The 26,444-nt window shown below is 40.0% G+C and overlaps 1 protein-coding gene across 1 annotated transcript in view; it reads left to right on the forward strand.

The window, feature by feature from the left end:
* The first annotated feature begins 17,556 nt into the window (after positions 1–17,556).
* Positions 17,557–26,444, forward strand: part of WDR1 (WD repeat domain 1) — a 34,166-nt gene continuing 25,278 nt past the window's right edge. Inside the window, exon 1 of the mRNA XM_010003133.1 lies at positions 17,557–17,722. Coding sequence (XP_010001435.1) covers positions 17,557–17,722 — 166 coding nt within the window. The remainder of the gene's footprint in view (positions 17,723–26,444) is intronic.

The following is a 26,444-nucleotide window of genomic DNA, read 5'->3' on the forward strand; positions in this document are numbered from 1 at the left end:
AGAAGTCTTCTGCCTACTCCCCAACAGCCCCAAACAACAAATAATAAGCATGAGGCAAAATTTGTACTCAGTGACTGATGATTTAAAAAGAGAAAAATAAAATAAAATCTGCAACTAATGCAAAATGAAGCAAAACCAGAGAATGCACTGTTTGGGGAAGATGATCCAGAAGATACAGATTAGCATGACAATGACCAACTCAAATGACAGCTGTAGCAGCAGTCAGTTGTTCTGCACAGGGCAGGGATGTAACACTGAAGGGAGTTTGTTCCTTTGCCCACTCAGTTCGGATACCTACTTTGTACTGAGAGAGATCCTGACAATGCAACTTTTAAGAGACACCAAATTACATTTATAGTGATTAGAAAATGTAAATTATGGGGCCTGATATTAGATTGTTCTACTAGATGTCAGATTTATAACATGCTTGAGCTACCACTGAAACTCCGTGACCTGGTGGGAAATGGGCTTGCCCTGGCAGCAGCAGGATGTGATGTGTTACCAGCTGTACTGGAACCTGCTGAAATAACAGCAAAGATTTTCTGACAAAATCACTGACCTTTGATTACTCTGCTAATGCTTTATTAAAGTGCCAGCTGGAAACATCAAACACCTCCTCTATCACCAAATCCTTACTTGCTTCACTGAACATAGCAAGAAAATAAATTAAATGGGCATTTTTGGCTCATGTATATACCCAAATATCAATTTCTGCTACTAAAAGAGGTCAAAATCAAGGTAGAAGTTAGAGGAACATGGCCTTCACATTTTACATATGAACTCTCCCATGAATGAGTCTACATTATAGTTTATTTTTGTTTGATAAATGCTGAAATCCTTCTATTGTTGGCAGATTTGAACTTTGGTGACACAGAGGTTTTGTGTAGAAAGAAGTAGGTACCTCAGCAGACGTACTGATTTGGCTTCAGTGGAAAACAGAAAGCTGAAAAGGGTCATTATTTTCTGAGCTTTGACAAGAGAGTTAAAGTAAGTGACTTTTCTTTAGAAGTTTGGAGAACTGCCATCAGAACAAATTATTTTACATAATTATTTACTAATAAATAAACATTTGCTGCTGCATTTAATGCAATTAACAAACAAAACTAGTTCCTCCAAACTGGAATTCAAGATGCCTCTTATTTTCCCAGACCTCTTACCCCCAACCCATCTGGAACCCATTCTGGCTCCATCTTCTGGAACATATAATACAGCTATTGATTAGACATTTCTTAAAACAGCACCATTTACAAGACAGTAATAAGTGTCCTTTTCACATAAGGTTAGACATTTGCATGAACTGATTTTTCAGAGTTACACAGGATAGATTTGTCCCCATTGTTTTCTTGGATTGCATTGTTAGCTTAATCTTTTTTCTATAATGCCCAAATCCTTCTTCTGGAATCAACAACACTGAGAGGGTTTGTTACACTGCAACACTCAGCTGAAATGCTGCAACACTGTCCAGGATTTCAATTTATTCAAGGACAGTATTTTAGTTCACAATTGTATCTTTGAATCTGACATTAGCAGTACATAAAATGGTGATATTTACTTGCTTCTTAATAGGGACAGATAATGTCTATCTGTCCTAAATAATTTCAGAATAATACAAGTACTATGACTTAAATCGTTTATTTTACATGACTTAAAGCCCAGACTAGGCAGAGTTTTTCCATACCCTTTCAAATCTAGTCCCTTTCTTGTCATAGGACTGTGGGTAGATCTGGCTAGAAAACATCTCTATGACTGATAGTGTTGTAGTGTGATTTTATTCTGACTCACCATGGGTAGGTGACCCAATCTCAAGGAAGAGTACTTGGCAAGACAAATTTCACGTGACCCTGAGTATGCAATGATGTGGTAACTGGTAGAAGACTTGAAATACTTGAATACTTAAATGCAGACCACCCTGGTGAAGTAGTGTTCTGGTTTGCTTTGGCGGGTTTTTTTGGCAGCAGGGGAAGGGCTTCTGTAAGAAGCTGAGAAGCTCCCTCTGCCCCAAAACTCAGCCAAAGAGCCATTAGAGGGACTTTCAGTGAAAAAGCCCAAGGGAGAACAACACAATTTCAAGTTTCTCAAGCTTTTTGAGAGAATAACTAATTTTTTGTTGATCCTCTGTCCTTTTGAGACCCCTGAACACTGATTGCAATTTCTTAAAATTAATGTGTCTGTCTTTTTCACAGCTTTTTGAAACTTGACAAGTCTCTGTCAGTCCCTCTGTGAGCCTCAAAGCATCAGGGCTCTCACCATTTAAGAAACACTGCTGGGCAAATTTTCCTTTTGATTGTGTGCCTGGAGAACACAGAGGAAAAATTCCCCCAGAGGTGCTGCAACACTGGCAATGAGCAGCTCAAAGCAGTGCAAGTAGCTCGCACACATTGATGGCAACACTGTGCAAGGAGTGTCTGAAAAATGGCCTCAGCTCCTTCCCCCACCCCCACAGTAGGGCTCTTCTAATTCAGGTTAGTCCAAGGGAGTGTGGGGACAGCCTCTGCTGCTGCTTGGGACAGTAGTAACAAGCCCTGAAACAAGGCTCACATATGGGGTTGCTATTCACACTCTGTCCTAGGAAGCTCAGGGCTAAGACAACATAAGACAACACGTAATGTAGACAGCTGTGAGGCTGCATTTTGTGTGCTTTCCAGTATTATAACATTTCTTTGCCATTACACTGACAACCATTATGTTGCACAGGGCAAACTGCCTCAGCTTCTTGGAGTGTGGGAGTTGTGAATTTTGCAGAACGATCCCTTAAATCACAGGGACACCAGTATGAATACATAATACTGATCTACAGAAGCTACCTGAAAATCTATACTACCATCAGTGCCAATTATTCTTGAAAAAAGAGCTGCTTTGAATCGGTGTTTAAAATACTGTCTGCTAGTAATAGGTACAAATTTGAAGCAGTCTGTGCAATCCAGGTATTGAGATTCTATGCACAGGAATCCTGGGGACTGTTCTCCTCTCTTCTGTGGTCTTTTTGGTTAAATTTAACAAATCATCTTGCTGCTGGTCCTATGTTACCCATGAGAATGCCTGAAATATTGTCATATACTGCCAGAAATAGGAGAAGGTTTTAAGAAGGTTACAGATCTCTCCTTCAATGAGAAACCCTATATCCTTCTAGAAATTACAAACGTATCTGGTCAGAGTTCTTCAGCTCCTCAAAGAGTCAGCTAATTCTCTGCATTGATATATATCCCTGAATCTCAAGTTGAAAATTTAAAAAATAACTGATGCAGGTAATTATTCTTCATATGGTGGAAATGTGACAAATAAAAATAATACAATGGACAAAATCCCATAAAAATAAAGGAAGTGCTCTATAGCAAAACCTCCCTTGTACTATATCTGCTCTCTGCATGACAGAAACATATTGTACCACCCGATGTCAAAGGGGGATAAAAAAGACTGAACTCCAAATTTCTGTAAGGTATCTTTCAAAAATTAAACATTTGTGGAGTTTAGTAATTTCTAATCACACCTCAATATACAGGGAAGTACAGACATTAATTAAGATCTCCCCAGTCTTCCTGTGAAATTCAGTAACAAATTTTTACACAATCAGGGGTGCAATTAATGTAAAGAAACAGTAAATATATGCATAGAAACTGATTGTAACTACTTATTAGTTTGACGGGTGATGACACCAGTCTTGTAGTCACCTACTGTTCCTATTCAAGCAGGCAAGATTAAAATTTTAGAAAAACTTACTTAAACACTCTGTATAGTCTAAGAAACACAAATAAACAAGTAAATGGGGGAGAAAACATAATCAATTGCATAAACAGATCAAAACTTTCAACAGCTAAAGCCGCAGCCTCTGCCAAACTCATCAGCGCTTCTGAGCCAGAAAATGTAAGAGACTCACTGACCGAGAAATCTCTCTCTCTGCTTCTCTGTGTTCTTTTTCCCCAGGTAAAACTAATTGGCCACGTCCTGCACCTTGCCTACCCCATATGGGAAAACGCTGGGCTCTCTGCCCCCAACTATAACAGTGTATCCTGTTCGGATGCCCAGTTCACAAGTTCAGAAGCACAAACGTGTGTGTATGTTTCCATGTGCATATCCAGAAAGGAGATGACCAAGTGGTGACACAGCCACTGGACGCAAGCTGGCCCCAAGCCAGGGATGGATTCACTGAAATAATTTTAAAATGCTACCCTAAATATTAATTTGGTGTCAGAAAATCATAAAAACAAACAGACGATCATGCCCTGAGATAATAAGGCAGCTTCGACCCCAACCTGGGTTCAAACCATGACGACACAGGCAATATTTAAAGTAATGAAGACAGGACTTGTTTTACTACTTGTTGTTTGCTTAGAAATCTGGATTTTTCCATATTTTTCTGTTGCTAAAATTCCTATTTGTTTCTAAACAAAATATATAAATAAAATATTTTTCATCCAGTTCAATTTCCATTAAATGCTGGTTTGCTGTTTACATTACAGGTACAATCATAATAACATGGCAAAGTTGCAGCTAAAACAGCATGTATTATTTCAATTTGTAATGGTAAAATAAGAACCACATGCAAGTCTGTTTGAGCATGATAAGAATAGGAACAAACATTCAGTCCATGTTGTGCTTGAGATTGTCAGCATTTTAATATTATGTGGCAGGCAAAGCACTACAATGGAAGTGAGAACAGATGGGGAAAACATTAATGCTTTCCTAGACTGCAGAACACAACTGGATATTATACTTAAATTGTCACTAGGCTCTATCATGAGCATATCTTCTCATTCAGCTGGCAGGCAAATTGAGGAAAGGTAGTAATCTAATAAATTAAAATGATGGCATTCATGCTGACAATGAGCAGCAGCTTCTTCCTTAGTGAGCAAGTATCATCAGCTTGTACATGAGATTCATGTACAATGGAATTAATGGGGAAGAAATATCAAGGGATTCACCCAAATTTAAAGGTACTTGAAATACACAGGAGAGACATGTCTCAGCTCCTTTCTGGAACACTTACAGGAAAAAAAAAACCCTGGGATTGAAAGACATTGCCAAAGCAACAACTTGGCAGTAAGACATTTATTCTGAAATTTGTTCCAGATGTCTGCACTTGCATTCCCAATTGACATCTCAACACAGCAAGGTGTGCCACCTAATATTACCAAAAAAGTTGCTCATATATGTGATATAATAAAAAATGCAGCTTGTATCTTAAAATCTACAGAAATATGTTACCAGATTTCTCAAAAGTTACTTGTGAGGCATGGCAGTTAGGCACATAAAAGACACAACAGTCAGAGCAAGCCCTTGACTGTAATGCTTGCAGTCCTACAGACAGACATAGGTTAAGCCAAACAGATATTCAAGCCTTTATACTAGCACCTTGTTAAAGAACTGGAAATGTGAAGTTTCATACAGTGTCTGTCAGCTCCCCAGAAACACTTCATGAAAGTATAATACTCTTTATGAAAGCTTTGAACCTCTGATGGCAGTTCTAGCTCTAAAAATACAATGTGGAAGAAGGCCTGCAGAGAGAAATAAAGGAAGAAAACAACCCAGAGATGAGACTGGAGCCATTACTGAACTAGAGGGACCAAGGTAAGAGAGAAGATCAAGACTGCTGAATGAGATGGAACTACGAGGGCCTTTGAAGACAATGTGACATTTAAACCAGTCCATGCAATAGAGCAAAAAGGAGGAACAGTGGAGGTGTAGCAGGGTGTTGTGTTTTGAGTAACAGGAGTGAAGAGAGACAGTTCCCAGTGAGACTGCAAGGGAAGAAGTTATAGAAAGGGAGGAAAGATACCTGAAAGTAGGTATGGCTAACCTGAATTTAACTGAATGGAGGAAGGAGCAGAAAGACATTCCCAGCCAAGTCAGGATGTAGTGGAGGAAGGATTCCTTACTTTACATTATGAGCCTGAGTGACAGGATGGAGCTGTTGTCAGCAGCAATGGAGAAGGGCAGCAGTGAGAGGATTAAGGACAAGAAATAAGAAGCTCAGTGTCACTGGTGTTAAGCCTGAACTTCCAGGGAGTCATACACCGCCATGCCAGGGATGGGCTCAGCACAGCACTGGACACACGATGCAAGGACAGGTGTGTATTCATGATTCACCAGCAAAAAAACTAAGAACTGAAATAGTTCAAGCTGTTTTGTTTATGGTTAACACATAAAACAGGGAGTTGAGCAACATACCTCAAACTCCTCTCTTTCCTCCAGAACATTTGCTCTCTTTGGCCCAAGCCAGGACTTCCTGGATCCTCCCCAGGTACCTTCAGTTTTCCATTGTTTCTTGCAAGCATCCTTTTCTACAGGGTAAAATAGTTTCTGCAGTTTATATTTAAAGCATACACACATATGCAAGGTCTTCACTACTGACCAGGAAGATGGTGCTTACTTCTTGTTAGACTCCTGCACCTTGTTTGTTTGATTCTTTAAAGCCTTGTCACTTCTCAGAGCTTCAGTACTTTTGATCTATGTGTTCTTCTCTTACATTTGTTTACTTTGAAAAATTAGTAGGTATGGTGCTCAACTCACTGTTTTATGTGTTATGTGTAAAGATTTTATGTATTCCTAGAATTTCAGCCTAAAAAACATGAAAACTTTTCTTTACAAAAATACACCAGGAATAATGTTAATAATTCTCCTGTGATCCAACACTATTTTTTCCTGGTTTATTTTCACTTAGGCTGTCTGATATAAGCAAGAGTAATTTTGTTTACTAACATGAATCTTTTATTTTGCCTTGTAACTGAAAATTGATCAGGTGCTTCCCATGATTTGCTAGTTTGTGGGTGCACAAGAAGCTGGGATGAAACATAAATAGAGCAACAGACCCAAAATGGCCAATGGAATATTCCATAACATATGATGTCATGCCCAGTATATAAAGCTGGGGAGAGAAGAAGGAAAAGAGAGGATGTTTAGAGTTATGGCATTTGTCTTCCCAAAATCACTGTTAGATGTGATGGAGCCCTGGTTCCCTGGAGGCAGCTGAACACCTGCCTGTTGATGGAAAGTTGTGAATGAATTCCTTGTTTTGCTTTGCTTGTGTCCATGGCTTTTGCTTTACCTGTTAAACTGTCTTTATTACAACCCATGAGTATTCTCATGTTTACCCTTCTTATGCTATCCCCCATTCCACTGGGAAGGAATGAGTGAGCAGCTGTGTAGTGCTTACTTGTTGGCTGGGGCTAAACCACAACAGTCAGTTACAAGAAAATTCATTAACATGTAAAAAAAATTCAAATGTCTGTATGTATAGTAGGAAATTGTGGTTTAGGATATTCCTACAAGGCAGGTTTTATTAGCTAATCACTACTGCTGTCTAAATGCTTAAGATAAAAATAATATGTAAAACATTAATAAAAGAACAGAAGCAGTTGCTCAAAGAATTAGGCAAAATTGTTCCTCATTCAGTGAAATACAAATAGTAGTATTTTCATGTCTTAATCTGCCTTCTGGAGGGGTGCTTTTAAGCCATGCAGCATATAACTGGGTATTAGCAAATGTAATCCTGACATTTGTCCCTACAATAAAACTTAAAAGACACCACTGTCCCATATTTTTCAGGATAAGTTGGAAATCTGAATTAAGTTAGAATTAGCAAGCAATATTACATAGGGGAATACATTTGACAAAGCTGGCCTTAATCTCTTCACTATAGACTGAAGCTATATAAACATTTCTGCCTTTCAGCTATCAAAATATCAACCATCCAGAGCTTTATGGCTTGGAGCAAGAGCCGTAGCACATTTCAGAGGACAAATCTCATACCTACCTGGAAGCATCAGCCAAAACATAAGAGTTTTCATCACCTTCTGATTGCAGTAGTTACAAAAAAGTTTAGGCCAGCAGTTTATATAAAAGTATGGCAGATTTTAATGCCTGTACCAGGAAGACAGATAAGTTGAAAGTGAGGGTAATGCCAGACAAGGAGAATAGGGTCAGAAGATTACCCATATATTTTCTGCCCTACTAGAAAGAGTGGAATACCAAATATTGGGCAGTGTACCCCAGCCAGCATGGAGCAGGCAGCCTCACACTTTGTGTTAAATTAGGAGCTGCAACAAAAAGCCCTTTAAGCAAAATTGAAGCTGCTGTTTCCACAAAGGGTGCAGAAAACTCACTAACCAATAGCAGAATATAATGCCATTCTAATAATAGAAGTGAAAAGATACCATCGACTTAGTAGAGAAGGCTAAGTATTTACAGACATGGCAAAAGTTGCCTGCATTGCTGGAATGGTCTATAGGAATAACTAAACAGGAGTTACTCAGCAGTTGTTTCAAAAAGGAAATCTCTTCTACTTCTTGCCTCCAAGTGTACACTCCCGGGGGTACCAGGAATACTGATGGAAACAGTGTCACAGAACATACAAACTCATCAGTTCTGCCTGGTAAGAAGTGCAGAAATTCCTAAAACTCAACCTAAGATCCCAGTAGACAACTTGAGCAGGGATGAGATTGGAAAGTGTATGAGCATCAGTTCAAAAACATCAAACCTTTTGAATATCTCCATGTATCAGTGAAAAGAAATGCAGACAGAGACTATAAATATTTTACAGGTAATTGCCTCTACATTTAACAATGACTGTAGTGGGGAAGAGTAGATTCTGAATCTTGTCATTCTGAATGAGGACTCTCCCTGCAGACAGGCACTGATTAATGATACCATTCTCTGAAATCTGAGCCACAGAGTCCTTCAGTCTTGAAGGACATTTTCAGCTGAATTTATGTGTCCTTTCCAGGTCACTGAACTCAATATTTTGTTGTGTAATACTTGATTGCAAGAGAAGACTCCAGACCATAATTAGTGGATACTTTTCATGTTCTTTCTTCGCAGACTGATGTAACAATTGAAAAATAAAATAAAATAAAATAAAAATGAAAGTTTTACTTTTGAGCAGGAAATTTGATAAAATGGCAGTGGTGACTCGTATATAAAGAAATATCCGTATGTGCTGGAAAACTGTATATTCCATTGCTGTTTACACTGCTAAGCTATTTGCAGTTCAGAATTTTGACCTAATCTCATAATGTGTGTCACAGTGGTAGTCTACTAGTGAGACTAAAATGTATCCTCATCAAGAGGCTAAACCAGCCTTTGACTTCTTTTAGAGAAAGACTCTCACAGATGGAGCATCTTCATTGCCTATGAACATTTGTAAGTGCCTGAAGAATTCCTTCCACATCTTCACTTGTTTAACCAGAACCAAAGCACAGATGATGGTGAGTCCTAGAATCCTGATTATTGCAAAAAGCCTTCAAAGTCACTGCTAGGGATGAGCATTGGAAATTAGGGTCTCTGGCAAACAGCCCCACCTAATGCTTAAGCTGATGTCCAAGCTTACACTTCCTTTAAATGTGTGGCAAGTAGATACAAGCAAGAGTATAATAACCTCAGTTGTCTGTTATTTTTAAATCAAGGTTTTCGCTTTTACTTTCTTTTAGGCATAACCCCTAAAGAGTAAAACACCCAGAAAATCCACATACTTTCATATCACTGGATCAAGTAAATCTGTCTGAACTGTTTGCTCATCTTCAGGACAGGAGGAAGAAGAGGTATGATATTGCAAGCTGGAAATCCAGTGCCGGAGACATTTCTTCCCCTACTGTGCAAAGGAAATAGTTCCTAAATTCATAGAGTCCCATAGAAAACACTGTTTCTGCTAAGCACACAGTAAAAAGATTTCATTGTTTAGACATTATAAGGTCGGCTCACAGAGGTTATAGCTTTTTCCTGCAGTCTTGTCTTATGTGGTAGTTCCACCACTAGAAAATCCCTTTCTTTTCTCCATTTCTAAAGGAAAGCTCCTCCTCCTCATCCTGAATGCAGTCAACCCTGACACTGTATATGTTTGGGAGCATGAAGAACAATCCTGATAGATGTAATATTTTTAGTTTTATGTCCTTGGCCTGTGACAATTTAAAGAGATAAGAACACTGAAGACCACCAACAATAAAATAGCTGGCAGAGGCAGGCAAGATTGGCAGCTGATCATGTTTTCTATAACAAAGTAAAAGAGAAAATTTGTCATCAACAACACAAATACTGAACCTGGGTAGCTATTTTCTCTGTAACTTCAGCTGGGGATGCACTGTGTGTCCCATATATCTACCAAGCTCATCTGTGCAGGCTGTTAGTGCAGCAGAGACAGATCATGAGTTAGGACCATGGATTTGGAGCTTGCAACCTCAAACCCAGTATCTGTTAGAAGAATGAGTTTTTAAAAGATTACTGGGGGCTGGCGGGAAGTGTGATGCCGGGAAGAAAACAAGACTGAAAAAAAAAAAAAAAATTGCTTTAAGGCAGAAAGACCCAGCGGAGCAGATCCTGGTGTGAAAGCCCCAGTTCTTGGCTCCTGACAGTAGATGTCGCGGCCGCCGCATCTCCCGGCGGGGCCGCTGAGCTGCCCTGCTGGCAGCGCCTGGCGCCTGCAATAGTTAGGAAGATAAACCTTCTTGTTGCTGTAAATATACTTGCCCTTTTCTTCAGCCTGTTTTTAGCACTGTCGTTTCAGACACAGGCTGATGCCTGAACAGAGAGGATTGGTCCGGAAAAGAGGCTATGGAGAAGTCTTGATTCCTTGGGAAAGTCCCCAACACACCTACAGCTCTGCCCCTGCACTATGTCTGTGTATATAAAGCTATAGGTCATCTCCATCTGTGCACGTTGCTGGCAGGGAAGCTGGAAGGGCCTCCCATTGTGCCAGTTTTACACACCCTGTTGCTGTGGAGCCACAGAGCAGCATCCTCTTCACACTCGGCATGCCTTGCATTTCTCTGTGAGACTGACTAAGGACCTACTTCAGTCTTATCAGCATTTCATTGGTCTCCGCTTCATTCACATGCAAGTTTAAAGATTCATTGTCCTTCAGCATGGCACAAAGAAAATTTTATTTTAAAAAATTTATATTAAATTTTGTCCTGTGATAGGACAAGGGGCAGTGGATGTAAACTAGAACAGAGGAAGTTCCATCTCAACATGAGGAAAAACCTCTTTGCTGCAAGGGTGACAGAGCACTGCAGCAGGCTGCCCAGAGAGGTTGTGGAGCCTTCTTTGGAGACGTTCAAGACCTGTCTGAATGCCTTCCTGTGTGACCTGCCCTAGGTGGTCCTGCTCTGACAGGGAGGCTGGACTCAATGATCTCCAGAGGTCCCTTCCAACCCCTAACATTCGAACATTCGAACAAATTATTAGAGTATCCAAATAGTCCAGTATCTGTTCATTTATCATCTGAATAATAGGCATAATCTGTCAGACACCTCCATTTTCAAATAAAAGTGTATTGAGCCATAAAGCAGGCATTCCTAAACTGTAACAGTAAATTTCTTAATTTTGCCTCTGGACAGTCTTTCCTAAAACTCTGACAATGCCATTATGCTCTTGTTAGTTTTTCAGAAGGACTCTTTCTTTCATTAATTTATTAGTGCTCCGTGATCTACAAACAGCACTAGCAGAACAGTATTTTGGCAGCATCTCAAACTATATCTTTAATTGAATGATGTTTATTTTTATTCTCAAAATAATCCTGATGCCATAGTGCACATTTTTGTGTAATGTTAACTAGTTCCTAAAAAGGATTTTCTTGCTTTTGGTTCTGTGATGCTACTGGGTTTGACATTGATCCATATAAGGTTGCAGTACATTAACTTTGCCAGATCTGAAGTACTGGCAGTCCTCTTTACTCATTTCTGCAGCTAAGGGAAGGGATTTAGTAAACATTTCCACTCCAGCCATGCACCCTGCAACTTCACTGTTTCCAGAAAGATACAAGAGGACTTATCACAGAGACTTGTTTCTTTGCAGGAATGAATCAGTTTAACCAACAGGATTTGCTTTGGTAAACTCTTACCTAACTTGATGCAGAGATTCTGGTTTACCAGAACAAAATGTCATAATACAGTTAAACAAACAGTCATACTACTCATATCCCTAAGCAAGACCCAGTGGCTGTCATTGTGAAGCTTTCTTCTGTTTCATTCAGAGGGCAAAGGATGCAAAGGAAGAAATCCTGTCTTTTCAGCCTATTGCTGCTAGAAGTACAGCAGGAAGACAGGAGTGTCTGCATAAACCACGGTTCCTGCAGAAAAGCCCTAGCCCAGTATACAGAGGGGAAACCAGTTCCCTCAGATCCACACTGAGTTCATGGCAGAGCTGCTGCTTCCCAAGCACGCTCACTCAGTTCTGCAGTCTTGGCACCTGCCTGGACCAGACACACTTCATGTTCTTGCATCATCTGCATTTCTCAGTCCCTTCACTTGCATGCAGACAGTTCTGCTGGGCTGAAGTTAATATTGCATGACTGCTTTCTGAAGTAAAAGAAAAATAAAAGACACTTATTTTTAGACTATGGCATCGTTTCAGCTAATCCTGGACTCATTTATACGTCAACTGACACTTGCTACTAATCTCAAGGATCTGTAAAGAAAACAGTTCTAAATATTTTTTTTTTAAATCCTTTATCTCTGGTAGAAAGGCCCTGGGAGTAAGCTAAAACCCAAGTCAGAAGCAAGAGGTCTTTCTCCCTGGTGCTTTCTTGCCTGTCAGCATTGCCTCTGCTCACTCCCCCAGAGAAGTCAGGCTTTCTGGAATGTGGGAGGTGTGTCAGATGGTGTCTGTCTACATCAAAGACCAAATAATGCTGTTACACAGAATCTAGAGGTGTTCTGTTTCAGTCTTCTTCAATAATTATTCATAGAAAATATGCCTTCACAGCCAGAATGTACCTTTATAAATGCTCCTTTAATAATGGCAAGTCTTTCTTTGGGAAACCATAACCACCCTACTGATGTCCTTCACTTAGAAAATTAAAAATCTATCTAAATAGATGTTCTTTATGTTTAGAAGTGCTTCAAAGTGCTAAGGCTTTGCTGCAGCCAATCTTCAATATATTTCACTGGGTATAGACCAGCTCTATCATTTGAAAATATTAGTATCTGTAGGCTGAGTATCACTGCTAGATGATACATCATGCTGGATCTAACAGCCCAAGGAAGGCAAGGCTGCAGCAGCTCTGTGTCCCCAGGTCCAACCAGCAGGGAGGCCGAAGATGTATCCAAGCAGGCAGTTGCACACAGAGCACACGTAGATGACATGGACACGTGCTGAGACACACAGAGCAGAGACACACAGAGCACTCACACGAACACTGAGAACCCGCAGGAAATCTGCCTTCCTTCCTCCTTTCTTTCCTAGACTCTCCCCACTTCTCTCAAGGCTTTTTCTCCACTGGCAAACCACAGCACTGGCAACTTTCACATCCCAGGTGGCTGTGCACAGCTAGATCACCTGTCTCTCTTCCCACGACGAGAGAAACCGTAAGGCCTATTGCCACAAAATATCAAAAGGATTTGTTATATTTGACTACCTCTATTTTTGTTAAAATCATTAATGGTGCTTTACAGTTTATTTTTATTAATGACCCACTGGGCCAGACTTGTTTTCTATTACATAAATGTAAACAACAAGTAAAGCATTTCCCTATTTTTAGGTTTTGAAAGAGACGAGTCATACTGCATTTTTAGACTTTGAACATATGCCTGAAGCAAGCCATGATTGCATTCTGGTTTCCTCAAAAATGGGGCTTGTGTAACTGTAGTGTGCATGCATGCATCCATCCATGCATCTGTCCATCCGTCAGTCGCTCTCATAAGTTGTAATCTATTGTCTAGTATCAGTCAGGTTTGTAGTCTGAAAGATCATTAGGTTCCTACAAGTTTCACTAGTTTTCATGAAACCTGTAGGAACGTAGTTGTCTTTGAGGGGGAGGAAAGCAACCTAAATTAGTGTCTCTCAAGGAAAGGCCTCAGTATAAACTCAAAAGTCAAAAGCCAAATAGCATCAACACAGCTCCATACTGGACACAGCTGTACTTGGGTAATGTGTAGGGAGGTTTTTTGTGGAAATGATGGTTACCTTTTAAGTGAAGGTCACTGGAGTGAAGGGTTAAAGGTGTGAAGAATGTCTCAGGGAACCCAGGATGAGAATCCCGACACAATATAGTGAGAGGAGTGTATAAAGAATACACAAAGCCTTAGAAATCAGACATTATTAGTTCTATCATTAATACAATAATTTGTTCCTCTGACACTTTTGTTTTTCCAAGAGAGACTCAGACCTCAATCTTACCATTTGAGGAAACTGCTAATGTCTGAATTTCCACTTAAGTATACAAAAAGGGCTCTGTACTTGTGATGTCTGAGGTGGGTGCTTCATGTAAAAGCAGGTAAAAAAACCCACAAAATATTTTGCATTAATATTTTGTCTGAAATGTGCCTCCCTTCTCTACCTGTAGTCTTCAGATACTGAACTCTTACTGCAATTACTAACATGCATAGGTGTGTTGCTGTAGAATTTCTGGAAAAACAAATGTTAACCCAAATCTCAAACATCTTTTGGTACATATAAAAAAATGAATAATTAATAGGAGTTTACCTAGATTGTTATGTGTGCACAAGAAGTCTTTTGTACTAAAATAAAAATTGTGTGCTGTTTAATGATTACTTACAAGTTACTGCTTCTGCACTGCTGTGAAACAACAGCAGTGATCCTGTACAGAGTTTGGCTAAGAACCATCAGAATGCTCTTTGAAGTTACTGAGATGTCAGTTATGAAACCACATTTATGCAAAAAAAAAAAAAAAAAAAAGGAAAACAAGGACACTTGCAAGGCTCAGGAGAATGGGCTTATTAGTCAGTGCTTATTCATGCACTGACTAATGTGAGATGTCACTTGCACAGACCAAATGTCTCTCCACAGCCTGCAGCAATGGAGGCCCACAGGTGGTCTGCAGTCAGAGAATTCCCCTCAAATCAGAAAATATTATCTTTAGAATATGATGATATTTTTTATAATGCACAGTTCAAAATTATAGCTTAGCCTTCCCTAGGGTGTTGTGGCATTTTCCTGAACTTGTCACTCTTTGGGAATTTGCTGTCTAGACTCTCTTCATTCTCCCATTTCTTGTCAGTATAAGAGAACAAAGAGGAGACCACAGGTACACAAAGGATGGTTGTGTCCTGGGGCACTTACAATACAAACTGTTGTTATAATCTGGAATCTTGCATTTTGGGGGCAAGAGGATCTAGGTGTGCTAAATAACATTCAGGCTGCCAATGAAGGGCACCCCTGCAAAAGGCAAAAGCAATCCTTGGATGTATTAACTACAGTATTTCAAGTAGACATAGGAAAATATCAATGTTCTTGTGTGAAGCATTTCTGCTGTCTTTTCTGGGGTAATGTGTATTATTCCAATCAGTCATACTTTAGGGCAACATATACTGAAAAATGACCAGGATGACCCTGAATTTGGAGACCCTATCACATAAGGGTGGCTTGGGTTATTTGATATAGCAAATCAGCACTGATTTTATTATTGGTTACAAATACATCGTTGCATTGTTATGAAAGGAAAATCTGTCAAAGTGAGAGAACAATTTGTCACTATAATTATAATAACTTTTATTATTATGTATTATTTTTAATACCTTTAGGGTAGAAAATTATAAAAAGCTCTGAATAAGAAGTAAACTGAGTTTCTGAAACAGCCTTCCAGCTGCAATACAGTATGCAAAAAAGAAGTCAAGGTACAGCAAGGGTGGGTAGGAGATCCCTACAGGATCCATCAGGGTAGAGCCTTGCCAGCCTGGGATCAAGGCAGCTGGCAGCCCCAGCCACCAGGCACCACCCTGGGCATGGGGACAGCATAAGGCAAGGCCAGACCACCAGCCCATGGATGAGCCTGGCTCAGGGGGGCTCATGGCTGGGCAAAGGAGCTGGAGATCAGCATCCCACAAAAGCACTGGGGCAGGGACTGACTGCCCTGGGTGGGGGCTGAAATGGGGTCCTGGGCCATGAGCAAGGTGGGGAGAGGCCCCAGGGGGGTTGGGAAGGGACTACTAGGTATCTTGGTGTCCTCAGGGCCCCAGTAAAAAAAGCCACAGCCTAGCTGCTATTAAATTGGGTTTTGAAAGTCATTAATTATACCATGTCTATAATAGTAAAGGACGATAATTGATGCACACAGGGTTGTTTCAAGACCTATATTACTATGCAGTATGAAGAAATGGGGAAGAGAAAAAGTCAGTTCTGCCCAGAATCAATAGGAAGGAAATGCCTAGACCTCTCCCAAGGTGCAGGGACCAGTGGCAATCCCGCATAGAAAAGGTATGCACAGGTGGAGGGACCTCTGCTGCAGATGATTAAACTAAAGAAGACAGTGTGAAGGCTGCAGAATATTAGGGAGGCAGAAAAGGAGATAGATCATTGGTTCTAGGTCCACATTGAGGCAAAACCACAGCCTATTACCATCCCAATATCCATTGGAGGGTGACAAAGCAAAGCACCAGCAATCCAGGACATTCCTGGTATGCATTAATGACAACTTTCACCTCCAAATGGTAGAGGAACCAACAAGAAAAGGTGCTATGCTGGACCTTGTTCTCACCAACAAGGACAGACTGGTGGATAATGTAAAACTTAATGGGATGACTGCAGTGACCATGAAATGGTAGAACTCATGATCCTTAGGGCAGCAAGGAAGGTGTGAAGCAAGCTCACTACCCTCGATTTCAAGAGAGCAGATTTTGGCCTTTTCAAGGATCTGCTTGGTAGGGTGCCATGGGACAAAGCCTTGGAGAGGAGAGGAGTCCAAGAAAGCTGGTCCATATTAAAGGATCAGCTTCTCCATGCCCAGGAGCAATGTGTCCCAAAAGAGAGGAAGACAGACAGAAATGCCAGGAGGCCTACATTAAAACAAGGCCTACAGAAGGTAGAAACCAGGACAGGTAACCTGTGAGGAGTTGTCAGAGAAGCTAGGGATCAGGTTAGGAAAGCCAAAGCACAGAGAGAATTGAATCTGGCTGGAGATGTCAAGGGCAACAAGAAGAGTTGTGCTGTGCTGGCATTTTTTTTAGTTATGACTAGTGATAGGACAAGGGGTAACGGATGCAAACTGGAGCACAGGAAGTTCCATGTGAATCTCAGAAAGAACTTCTTTCCTGTGAGAGTGATAGAGCACTGGAACAGGCTGCCCAGAGAGGTTGTGGAGTCTCCTTCGCTGGAGACATTCAAAAGCCACCCGGACACGTTCCTGTGTGATGTGCTCTGGGTGATCCTGCCTGGCAGGGGAGTTGGACTAGATGATCTTTCGAGGTCCCTTCCAACCCCTAGGATTCTGTGATTCCAGCATGGGATGAACCATGATCACCAAGCAGAACTGGCCATGGATAAACAGATAAAGCAGTGCCAGGAGCACCTGCATCGGGAGATGATTCAGCTACTGCAGGAGGTTGAGGGAAAGGAGGAAGATGTGCTTTGGTCTGTGTTGCAGCAGTGGCAATTCTGGTGGAGTGCAGGAGTGTGCCTGGCCCTGCTGGCTGTGCCCTGCTGGCTGTTCAGGAAAATAAATCTGAGCCCAGACAGCTCCAGTGATCAGGACAGCTCCATCAGGAAGAAGGAGGAAGACAAGGAGGAGGAGGAAGACCTAAGTGGTGCACACTGAGGCTCCTGCTACCACCTGTAACAAGACAGGGCTACCCACCCTGTTGGAAATAGCTGAACCTTTTTGGGACCTTTGTGAAGATGACAAGAAATTCACTTGTTTGTTTACATCTGAAGTACTGTGTGCAGTTCCAGGCCTCAGAATTTAACAAGGATGCAAAAGTCCTTGAGTGCATCCTGAGAAGGACAACAAAGCTGGTGAAAGGGCTGGAAGACATGTCCTATGAAGAGTGGCTGAGGACTCTGGGTTTGTCTAGTTTGGAGAAAAGGATGCAGGGAGGCAACCTCATTGTTCTCTGCAGCTTCCTGAGGAGGAGAAGTGAAGGGGGTGGGGGGTGTGCTGGTCTCTTCTCCCTGGTAACAGTGATAGGGTGCATGAGAATTATTCAAAGCTGCATGAGGGGAAGTTTAGACTGGACTTCAGGAAGCTTTTCTGTATGGAGATGGTGGTCAAACTCCGGAACAGGCTTCCTAGGGAGGCAGTAGATGCCCCAAGCCTGTCAGTGTTTAAAAGGCATCTGGACAATGCTCTTAATAGCATTCTTTAATTTTTGCTTAGTCCTGATTTCCTAATTTGGTCAGGCAGATGGACAAGATGATCATTGAAGGTCCCTTCCAACTGAACATATCCCATCCTTGGAAGTTTTTAAGGAGGGATGGATGGGACTTTGAGCAACCTGGTTTAATGGGAGTTGTACCTGCCCATGCAGGGAGCTTGGAACTAGATGATCTTCAAGGTCTCTTCCAACCCAAACAATTTTATTAAATACTCTATTCTAATCCTAGACTGCATTAGGCAGAGCATTCCCACTAGGCTGAGGGAGGTGGTCCTTCTCCTCTATTCAGCATTGAAAAGGACACATCTGGAGTGCTGTGTCCAGTTCTGGGCTCCCCAGAGAGACATGGACAGACCAGACAGAGTCTAGAGAGAGAGACCACTAAGAACTAAAGGAACTAGAGCATCTCTCCTATGATGAAAGGCTGAGAGAGCTGGGATTGTTCACCACCAAAGAGAGAAGGCTCAGGTGGATCTTATAAGTTTATAGAAATATCTGAAGGGTGGGCGCAAGGAGGATGGAGCTCTTTTCAGTGGTGCCCACTGACAGGACCAGAGGCAACAGGCAACAATAAAGGAAATAACATTTAAACATAAGAAAAAAAAGTTATATTGTGATGATAGTGGAATATTGGCACAGGTGGCCCAGAGAAGGTGTGGTGTCTCCAAGCGAGGAGATACTCAAAATCTGACTAGTCTAAGCAACTCTATCAGACCCTGTTGATCTCCATGATGATCTCCAGAGTTGCCTTCCAACCTTAACCATGGCATGATTCTGTAAGACACTTCATCCTGAAGAGAAGGTTCATTTTATACAGAATTCTACCCCAAATTTCTATATATTTAGAGTCAGTTCTCTGCACTGCCACAAATTTCTATATAAACTGCGAGAACTAATAACTATGTGCTACAGTTACCCTGTCCTTAAAAATACAGTAATTTATTATTATTTCTGCTACCATTGTATCATATAATGCAAATTAAATGTTTAATGTTACTGAAAGATCAATAGGATAGTTTGCTTTTTAGGTTCCAAAGGATTTTTAGGTTTTTTAGGTTTTTTTAGGTTCCAAAACGTTGTGCCACTCAGAAAGCAGTCACAGTCACACATAATCTGGCAGTGAAACTGCCAAGTTCTTCAACAGACAGATAGGCAAACCTGCAAATGGACAACCAGACAAAGCAGCCAGAGTATTCCGTAGGCATGTACAGATAGCAGCCCCAGAGTTGTTAAACAAGCACTCAGGGATGGTGATAAAACATTTTATAGCACTTCTGATAAATGAATAGAAAGCTTGCACACATTTCTGAGAGGTAATCCAGAACTGCAAACAACTGCATTATTTAGGTTGCTTCAAAACCAACTATGATAACTAAAATGAAAGCAGTTAGTATTCAAGCTACCAAAACCTTTCATGTCTGAGGAGCCAGTCTTTGAAACAAAGCAATCTTTCACCTCAGATAACTATATTGTTGCCACTGACTTTTTGACCGTTGAGTTTTACTAATCTAGAGCATTATCTGTGTTCCTCTTCAGTTTCTTTATAAATCCACATGATGTTTTTAATGAGGATGGTAGTGTTTAAACTACTAGTTAACTCCAGCTATTAGAGGCTAAAAGCAAACTTTGAACCTGGAATATTTTCTTTGTTCCTTTAACTTTGTTTTTAACAGTCACAGCTCTTAATGTCATATCTTAAGTAAATCAACATCTCTTCCAAAACATTTAATTCTGCAATTTAAATTCTAAACATCTGGCAGGAAAACGTTCTCTAGAGAGAACACTCCCTTGGAGTGAAGCCCTGCTTCTCACTATTCAGCCAAGATCTTTCTTGGTGATTAGGTGAGTAGTTTTAAAAATGCCCACCTTGGCTTATTACTTCTGCTTGAGAAGTCAAGAGTACAAAGACCACTGCCTTCTACTCTAAAGCTAGTGCTGAGTTATTTTGAAACCCTATCACAGATTGACTTGGTTTTGGTATAAGACAAACATGCAGTCTCTTAAATCAGACTCTTGTGAATAAAAAAGGTTGACCTGTGTATGAAGGAGGCCAAAGAACTGGAGAAGAGTTGACATTTTATTTTAAGCAGTATTCTACTGAAATTTTCTAGAATGTGTCTGGTAGTGTTCTTTGTTGTGTATTTTGTGTCTTCACTTTAAAAGTTCTTTAGGCACTAAATGTATCAAATCTCACAAATAGCCTTTTAATCTTACTTCACTACACAACTGAGCCATTCTACAGAAGGAGCCAGAATTAATGTATTTTTATGTCTTATAACTATCAGTTGGAGGGCATGCACACCAAAACGTGCACACCAAAATTGAGCACACTGTAATTGTTGCAGGATAGCCATGTCCTGGTGTGACTGGCCAGGGAAGCTGTATCAATCCAACATAGAGTTATTCAGGAGAAACAGCCATGAAAGTGTTTCCTCTTCCTAACCTTAGCATGTCAGGCAGGGATAATACTAATCAGTTTCAACTGATTTCAACCACAATTAGTCATGCTTTTATCCAATAATAAAAGCTTTTTATTATCAAGTAGTGAATATGAGTTAGAAAACATTCAGGTCAGGCTCTCACTAGGTTACATGAACACCGTGCATGCAGTTCTGCTTTTGGGTCAGTCACAACACACCACTCACACTCTCTGCCAGCCCAGGTAATCTCTGCCAGTCTTGCAAGAGCCACAGCAGGTTCATAAAGGCTTCTGAGTGATGTTACAGCTTCTTCTTTCAAGGGATACCTGTGATCTCTAAAGCATGACAATATTTCTTGACAGCTTACTTCATATTGTAATTCTCAGCCATTTATGAAAAGTCTTTCATCACGGGATCTTACAGAGCTTTACAAGAGATGGATTATATATATATATATTAGTCAGTTTATATAAAAACAGATTTAATGTCCTGACTCCTCTGCTTTACTCAGTAGTAGAAGATTATCTTTTTTAATAGGTATGTCTCATTTAACTGTCTCTCATCACCAAGACTGCCTAAATTGCTACCTGCTCTCTCCAGTGTTCTCTAGAAGAAGTTGTCAGGAGCAGAGTGAATGACATTCATATGTGCACAGGACTGCTCACCATCTAAACTTTCTAAAGCAGGGGTCAAGTGAGAAACAAAGGGTTTTTTCCTTTGAAGAGGAATTTGTTTAGCCTGTAGGAAAAACAATCAAACAAACAAGCCTACACAAGCACATACAGTTCAGTCTACTGTATTTTATAGAGGATGCTTAAAGATAAACATGTGAGAAGGCATTATTGGCATGTGCTTGAGCTGACTCTTGAAATCAGCAGACGAATTTTTTATTAATTCCAGCTTAAAATATTGTTACCCTTACCACAGTCTGTTCCTCCCAGTAAACTGATGATTCTGCATGGTTTTGCCATAAGAAGTGAAGATGAGAACATCTACAGGAAATGTTCTGTGTCACAAACTCAATCATTTCTAGAATTTTTCCTTTTATAATGAGATGTCATCTAATAAACAGGCCCACAGGACAATCTAATGTCCCTGACAGTAAATGCTGTTAAACCTCCTGTTACAAATAGAGTTAATCTAATCTAATTTAAGGAGCTTCTCAGTGGGGAAGCTCTGATTCACCTTTCAGTGGGACTATCTTTTCAGACTCTACTAAAAAATCAAACTCACAAAATCATGGAAAACAAAACAAAAAAAACAAAACAAAACAAAATCTCTGGAAGCTACTTAAAGAGTTCACAATTGAATTTTCACTGCATGGAAATTTTTCCAAATCAACATGGCTGGATTTCATTTCAAGTACTTTCTCATAAGTGTTGCACAATTAGGGGGTCCCTTTGTTAGACTGAACAATCCCCCATGTAACTGAACATTTCCATGGTTTACATATTGGAGTTGAGACAGTCCCTCTTCCAGACCTCTAAGTAAAGCTCACTGCATTACATCTTTTTCTGGACACACCATCACATCAAGGTTTACAAGGTTTACAAGGATGTAAACCTTTCACCACAGTCATTTCAGTAGTTCCCTGTAGTTAGATGAATTATTCTGTGACACTACTGCTTTTCTGAAGTCTTTTGCCTCTTTTTGCTCCTCTTGCCTACCGGGCTTTTTTCTAATTTGCATATGTCAGTCTTTGTCTGCCTCATTTGCTTAATTAAGAGTACAGTTCTGCTCTCCTAATGAGAACAAAACCCAACTCCTAAAGAGCTTGTTAATGTAAAATGAAGAAACTGTGTTGATTCTAATGCCTAGAAAGCAATCTAATATCCAGTACAAGATTAATAGTAATGTTAGGAGGAAGAACCTTCTCGTGCCTGAACATATAATATTCCTTATGTTATTAACTATGCTATAGGCATAGTTATATACAAGCTACTATGAGAAGATCGACGCTTTCAAATTTGGGTGCCTCGAGGTAATTACTTTAAGCTGTTTCTTTTATAGGTCTGATTTTTACGGTGGTTCCCATAAACACACACATACACACCCCTCTTAATGGAGGTATTCACTACACCTGAAAATGAGGCAACCTTATTTAGAGGCCTACACAGCATTCCTTAACACACTCAGCTTTGTCAATCTGAGTTTGGATTCCAGCTACCAAAATCAGAGCACACCAAATCCAAGCAAGTCACTGAATAGCACAGGAGTGAGTGCATCCCAGAGAGCTGTATCTCACAGTGTGCAATGTCACATAGCAGTTGAAATTATTTTGGTTCTTACCAGTGGCATTCATGGTATGCTACAGGGAGCAGAGATAAGGTCACCAGCAAAACGTGACAACTATAAATGGAGTGGCTGATTACCAGCTGAAAAGCCAACATGTAGGAGAGAGCACCACGACACAAAATAAAATGCTGATGTCAAATATGAATCCCATATTACAGCATCAAAAGCATCAGCAAATGAAGGACACTGTCTCACCGCTAGGGGTATCCCAGGTATGAGTGACATCGGGAAGCCAACACTTTTTTTAAGAAGTCTATGTTTCGCCATAATTCTATTAATTATTTTTTGAAACAGCTAAAACTCTCTGTATGATGATAAATTTCAAGTATTTTTATTTGTCTCCAATATAGCTGCAAATTTCTCCTCATGTTGATATAACAGCATTGTAACCAAACATTACAGCCTTTCTTGTCAGACCAAATCAACCATAGGCACTTACAAAGGCACATATTTTATTTGCAGCTGTCTCTCACTACAGGCAGTGCATAATATGTCTCTGGGAAGAACAAAAGCTTGCCTGGTTTAGAAGCTATGTATTCCTTTTGTTGTTAGGAGTAACACAGGTACAGCTTCCCTTGTGCATGGCAGCAAACGTGGAAACATTGCCAACACCAGACAATCTACAGCATAGCAGTCATTGTAACAAATCTGTAAGGTATTCCATTACAAGACAACTTTGTCTTGTCATCCCAGATGTAATAAAGAACCTTTTTTATGCCATTTAAGCTTGTTAGGAAGAGGGGAGCTTTAACTGCTCAACAATTTTGTCAATTGTAAATTGCCTCGTTTCATTTGGTGAAGGCTGTTGTGAAATATGGAGGTATAACCACAGATGGTTTCCCAGGCCTCCATTACAAAGAGCATGAGCTCATCAGTTTCAGTCAGGATAATTTTCAATAGAGTAAAATAGAGTAGTCCATAACCTATATCATGTTGTAGACACCAATCAAACCTTTGTGCTCAAAGACATACAACTTCCACAATACATTCAAGTAATGTTTCACATGGAGGAATTTACACCTACTTCCAGTTGGTGTGTGCTTTATGCCTTTCATCAGGAAAACAATTGTTTTTCTTCTTACTTAAAGCAATGACAGAGAGTATGCTAATCATCTTAAGTGTTATCTTTGTAAGTGACTGAATTCAGTGAAGGAATTCGACTGGAAGTTAGCCTGTGGCAAAAAATTCCAGGGGTTAATTAAACAACACCCCTTCTATCACTTCTAAATCATTTGCCTCTTAATTTCAATGACTGTCCCCTTTAGGAGGGTGAAAAGGAGCTAATTGCCTCCCTGTGGACCTTCCTGTCTATGCCTCTGAAATGTACTTTTATACTCCTGTAGTGTATTTCTGTGCAATTTAACGTGATCATGTATCAAAACACCGTCCTTCCCTGTAGCTGTTAATTATTTTGCCATCTCCTCAGATTACTTTTGATACATTTCCTGACAAGATATCCAAAACATAACTCCGTATTACTGGTAAAAACACAGACTGGGCTGATACAATAAAAGAAGTATTTACTTTTTAATTATTTTCAAATTTTTCCATATCCCTTTTGTTTCTACAGCTCAGGGTACTAGAGACACATCTTTTGTCAGTGTTATTGACAAAACTACCATCATTGAGGTAAAATTTAGTGTAACGATAACATATCCTTGTATTACTAATAGCTTCAGGTAAAGCTGTATTGATTCAAACATAGAGAGGGACATAGCTTCTGGAGAAGGGGACAAACAACAGGATTTTAACAGATAAGCCTGTATTTCAGAACATCTGAGATTAACAATATATATCTTGGAGAAAAGCACAGAACTTTGGCCTTTCCAGAAAGGCCTGTGTATAATCTTCAGCCTAAAGTGTCAACAGCCTTTACTTTTTATTGGCTTTTTAGGGCTCCCACAGTTTTTCTCAACAGACAGAGGTAATACAGAGAAAAGGATTCTGCAACCATTCCTTCTTGCTGAGGCATGTCAAGTGCACAAGTGGTTACTATTCCAGTTGTTTCACGACACTCAAGTTTTCCCTCAGAGTTTCCCTTGGATCTCTGATAAAGCTGAGAATCTGTAAAAGAGAGAAATAAACAAAGTTTAGCTCTGTGATAGCTGAAGCTAATCTAAAACTGCATTGCTGATTTTGCAACCTTCCACTCAAATATTCCCAATCCTTTGCACCAAGCCCTGAGCTCAGTTAACAATCCCATCAAACAGGCCAGCATTCATTTAATTGAAAATCAACCTGACAAAAATTTCTTTTGGTTTGGCCCAGTTCAGGTCTCTGATCTAGGTATGGGGACATACAAGTGCCACTATCTGCACAAGGGATGGGGAAATAAGGTGTGGCAAGAAGAACCGACAAGCGCAGGATTGCAGCAACCCAGAAGTGCAAGGAACTTGACCTTCATCCACCTGGAACAAATTCTGAACCTACAAAGGTCAGTGAAAACAAAATTTCCCCCCAATTCTTAGTCTGTTTGCATTTGTATATATTGAATTATCGTGTTGCTATAGTATTGCTATGAAGAGAGTAACTCAAACTATTGTACTTTTTAGCTCTCTGTGTATTTCAGGATATCAGGGTCAGAAAATCACAATTTGTCTTTTTTAATTGATTTGATGATCAGCATTTTGACACTGACCCCACATTAGTCTGGCTGGAATCAAAACTCAGTATTTCTTAGGGCAACCAGAGTATTTATATTGTTGATATTTGCAATTAATAGTTTATTAGTGATACATAATATCTGAAGCACCTACATACTGACATTTGCTATTCTAAAGTCTTGTCACAATAGCAGCAAGTACAATGTGTACAATTAATTCTCATTTCAAACTTCTTGTTCCATTTCTGTTTGACTATTGGGGAGCATTTTTCACCTTTCACATTTAGACTTCAAGAGATGGGTATAAACCAGCTGCAGCCTGGAAAAACAAAACAAAACAATAAACCCAGCAGCACAGAGAAGTATGTTATTTAACTTTTATTTTAGAAAAAGTTAATCTAATGGCTAATCAGCATCAGACAAAACTTGTGTATAAATGCAATGCTATGCTAAATGATGCAGAAATACCAAAAGACCCTGAGACACTTTCTAAGGAGTTGTTAACATGTGCCTGAGGCTATACTGCCAAGTTGCCAACCTAAGGGGAGTGTTTTAATCAGTATTCAGGTCATATTAGTTACTGAGCAAAGGAGAACAGAAAATAGAGCTAAAAAACCATGAGAAGTTGCAATGAATTTTAGAAATTCCACATCCTAAGCAATGCAACAGCATAGTCTTTGATCTTTCATTAGTTTCTTAGCTAATGGTCTGAAGTCCAGCCTGAAGTCCACATGCCTTCCTCACATAATGTTGTCATTTATCGTGTTGTTACCTCAATGCTGGCCCAGAACTGTAAGCATAGCATTAGTATTCAACTCTAAATACATGAACAACATCTTTGATATCATGTGCTTACTGATAAGCATCTACGTGTCTGGAGAACTGAGGCTGCAGGTTATGAGCCTTCTGGAATATAAATTAATAATTACACATTTTACAAGCCACTCTATGTATCTGTGATCAACTAAGTAAATACAGTAACATCTGAGCATTCTCTAAAGCAAGGTAATACGTTGTCCATGTCGTCACTCTGTAAACAGGGCTATGAAGATGAAGCACATACTCTAGCAGGTGGCATGTTCACACTTTTGAAAA

The sequence above is a fragment of the Chaetura pelagica genome, unplaced genomic scaffold (assembly GCF_000747805.2).
Source record: "Chaetura pelagica isolate M959 unplaced genomic scaffold, ChaPel_1.0 scaffold147, whole genome shotgun sequence".
Classification (NCBI taxonomy): domain Eukaryota; kingdom Metazoa; phylum Chordata; class Aves; order Apodiformes; family Apodidae; genus Chaetura; species Chaetura pelagica.